Source organism: Varanus komodoensis, unplaced genomic scaffold, assembly GCF_004798865.1.
Source record: "Varanus komodoensis strain SLA01 unplaced genomic scaffold, ASM479886v1 scaffold57, whole genome shotgun sequence".
Lineage (NCBI taxonomy): Eukaryota > Metazoa > Chordata > Lepidosauria > Squamata > Varanidae > Varanus > Varanus komodoensis.
The window spans coordinates 2,604,158-2,607,392 of record NW_025336182.1 but is presented as its reverse complement, the minus strand read 5'-3'; the positions used below and the strand labels follow the sequence as shown (position 1 = coordinate 2,607,392).

The 3,235-nt window shown below is 65.0% G+C and overlaps 1 protein-coding gene across 1 annotated transcript; it reads right to left on the bottom strand.

The window, feature by feature from the left end:
* Nucleotides 1-245: 245 nt before the first annotated feature.
* Nucleotides 246-2,189, bottom strand: LOC123032881 (heat shock 70 kDa protein-like). Its single transcript, XM_044449060.1, has one exon. The coding sequence runs from the start codon at nt 2,187-2,189 to the stop codon at nt 246-248; it is 1,944 nt and encodes a 647-aa protein (XP_044304995.1).
* Nucleotides 2,190-3,235: the final 1,046 nt, after the last annotated feature.

The following is a 3,235-nucleotide window of genomic DNA, read 5'->3' as shown; positions in this document are numbered from 1 at the left end:
CTGGGCAAGGAATCCTTGAGGAAAGTTCGGCTGCTGGCCAGCTGGGCAAGAGCAGTCCAGTGGTGGGGGGGGAATGCGCTGCAACGTTTAGTTGCAGATCCGATGGCGTTCTTTGGCTGCCGGTCACGAGCACCGTCTTGCCGCTGCTCAGCCACCTGGAAAAAGCAGAATGCTTCCACCCACTCGTCTTCTTTTTTAATGCGCCGTACAGCCTACCCTGCATTAATTTTCTCCCCTGGCACTTCTTAGGGCCTCTCTCCATCTGTGCCAAAATGTGCCATGATGGACCAGCAGGTGTCCTCCAGCTCCCTCCTCCGAGCCTCGTACTCTTTCTTGGGGGCGTGCCGGTTGCCCTCCATCCACGCGGCGGTCTCCTCGCACATCTCCAGCACTCTCCTCTTGGCCCGGTCGTCCAGGGCCTTTCCCGCTGCGGCCACCCTCTTCAGCTGAAGGGCGCTGGACTCCAGCGAATTCAGGGCTGCCCGCTTCTCCTCCTCCGCCTGCTCGTGCGCCCGGTGCTCTTCCTCCTCGCGCAGGATGCGCTCCATCTCCTCTCTGTCCAGCCGGCCCCGCGTGTCCGTGATGGTGAGCTGGTTGTGGTTCCCGGAGGACCTCTCCATGGCGGAGACCGTGAGGATGTTGTTCTGATCGATGTGGAAGGTGACCACGATGACGGGCACGCAGCGAGGGGCAGGCCGCAGGCCGCTCAGGGTGATGGTCCCGAGGAGCCGGTTGTGCTTGGTCAGCGTGCGCTCCCCTTCATAGACCTGCAGGAAGAGACTGCTCTGGTTGTCCTCCGTGGTGGAGAAGTTGCGGGTCTCCCTTGTCGGGATGGGGGAGTTGCGCTTGACCACGACGTCCATCACGCCCCCGACGGTCTCCAGTCCCAAGGAGACGGGGGTCACCTCCAAGAGGAGCAGGTTCTGAAGGTTCTGGTACCTGTGGCCGGTCAAGGTGGCGGCTTGGATGGCGGCCCCATGAGCCACCACCTCCTCCGGGTTGATGGCCCTGCGCAGCTCCTGCCCGTCAAAGAACTGCGACAGAAGTTTCTGGACCATGGGGATGCGCGTGGAGCCCCCCACCAGCACGATGTCGTGCAGCTGGGTCTTCCCGAGGCCGGCGTCCTCCAGGCCCTTCTCCACGTGCAGCAGGGTGGCTTGGAAGAGGTCCGCACACAGGTCCTCGAAGACAGCCCTGGTGACCACGGTGTGGAAGTCCACGCCCTGGTAGAGGGAGTCGACGGAGACGGTGGCCGTGACGCTCGAACTGAGCGCTCGCTTGGCCTTTTCACAGGCCGCCCTCAGCCTCTCCATCGCCCTCCTGCTCTGGGTCGGATCCCCCTGGTGCTTCCTCTTGAATTCCTGGGCGAGGTGGTCGGCCAGCCTGCGGTCAAAGTCCGCTCCGCCCAGGTGGGGGTCCCCGGCGGTGGCCACCACTTCGAAGATGCCGTCCCGGGCCATGAGGATGGAGACGTCAAAGGTGCCCCCGCCCAGGTCAAAGACCAGGATGCGCCTCTCCGCCTGCCAGTGGCTGCCGCCATCGAGGCCGTAGGCGACGGCCGCAGCGGTGGGCTCGTTGATCAAGGCCAGGACGCCGAGGCCCGCGATGGCGCCCGCGTCGATGGTGGCCTGGCGCTGGGCGTCCCCGAAGTAGGCGGGGACGGCGATGACGGCCCGGGTCACCGGGTGGCCCAGGTGGGCCTCGGCCAGCTGCTTCAGCCGGAAGAGCAGCACGGCAGAGATTTCCTCGGGGTGGAAAACCCTCTCCAGCCCCCTGTACGACACCTGGACTTTGGCCTGCCCGTGGCTGCCCTCCACCACGCGGAACGGGCAGTGCTTCAGCTCGGCCTGGACCACGGGGTCCTCGTAGCTGCGGCCAATGAGGCGCTTCAGGCAGGAGACGGTGTTCTCCGGGTTGCGGCCGGCCTGCATCTCCGCCGGCTCCCCCACCAGCCGCTCCCGGTCCGTGAAGGCCACGCAGCTCGGAGTGGTCCGGTTGCTGTGACCATTGGCAATGACGTCCACCCTCCCCCGCCGACAGACAGCCACGCACGAGTAGGTCGTGCCCAGGTCGATGCCCACGGCCGGCCCCCCCTTGGGGCGGGCCTTGCCCCAGGCCGTTCTGGGCGTGGGGGTGGACCGTGGCAGGGGGCCGCGGGCGGTGGCTTCCCGGGCTGCCTCGTGGCTCATGTCCGCTCCCATGGGCCCACGGTTCCCAAGGGCCCCAGGCCACCTGCCAGCGATGGAAGACTGGCAACGCCGGTGGGGGGCAGGTCTCCGTGGCGCTGGGGGAGGAGAGCTTCGCGGCCTCTCCCCTTGCGTGTCTCCCCGGGGGCAGAGGGTGCACCGACGTGGCACGTGTCACAATGGGTCCCCAGGTCCCTGCAGTCCCTCAGCAGGTTTGCTGCCCACACGGCCTGGGCCCCATCCTGCCCACCTCAGGCCATCGGAAGAGGCTCTGCACCGTGTCCCTCTGCCATCCAGGGTCGGCTGGCAGGGGAACAGGGCAGGGCCTTCTTGGTTGTGGGCCCCAGGGACTCAGGACTTCCCTTTCCCCCTTAAAAACCCTGATAGCATTAGGGGATTCGGAAAAGCCCATTTTGCTTCCATGGCCCTCCCCACGGGTCACCCGCATCCTGCCACCCACAGCTTGCAGTTTGGGCTCTTTGGCCTGCTGCATCTTTCACATTCTTAAATCACACCATTACTGTGAAGGGAAAGCTGCAGAGCGCAAGAGAACTGGTGCTTCTCTCTGCCCCAAGGAACTTCCAGTCACATAATCCTCTGACGGAAAGGGGTGGAGAGGATTCCTGGCGGCAGCCCCAGGCCTACGGGCCACCTGGGGAAAAGGACCGGGAACCAGACGGGCGAAGGGCAGCAGCTCTGCAGAACGAAGATCACGGGCAGGCGTGATTGGAACGGGAACAAAGAGATGGCGGGGTGGGCTTTCTCCCCCTCCTCCCTCCCCGGCTTTCTTCTTTCCATGGTTCCACGGCGTGTGTGTGGCTTTGGCACGAAAAAGCAGCGGCCGGTAAAATGTGGCTCTGCGCAAAGCGAAATGCTTCAGCAGCAGCTGGGAGAGGTTGGAGGAGAACCTTCCTTCCGCAGATGAGCTGGGAAAAGGGCACGCGCCAGACCGACCGGGGAATGTTTCCAGCTGAACCGGGAGCGTGAGTGGCTCTGCCTGGACCGGGACTGCTTTGTCCCACGCAGGACCGCTCATGGCCGCAGTGGGC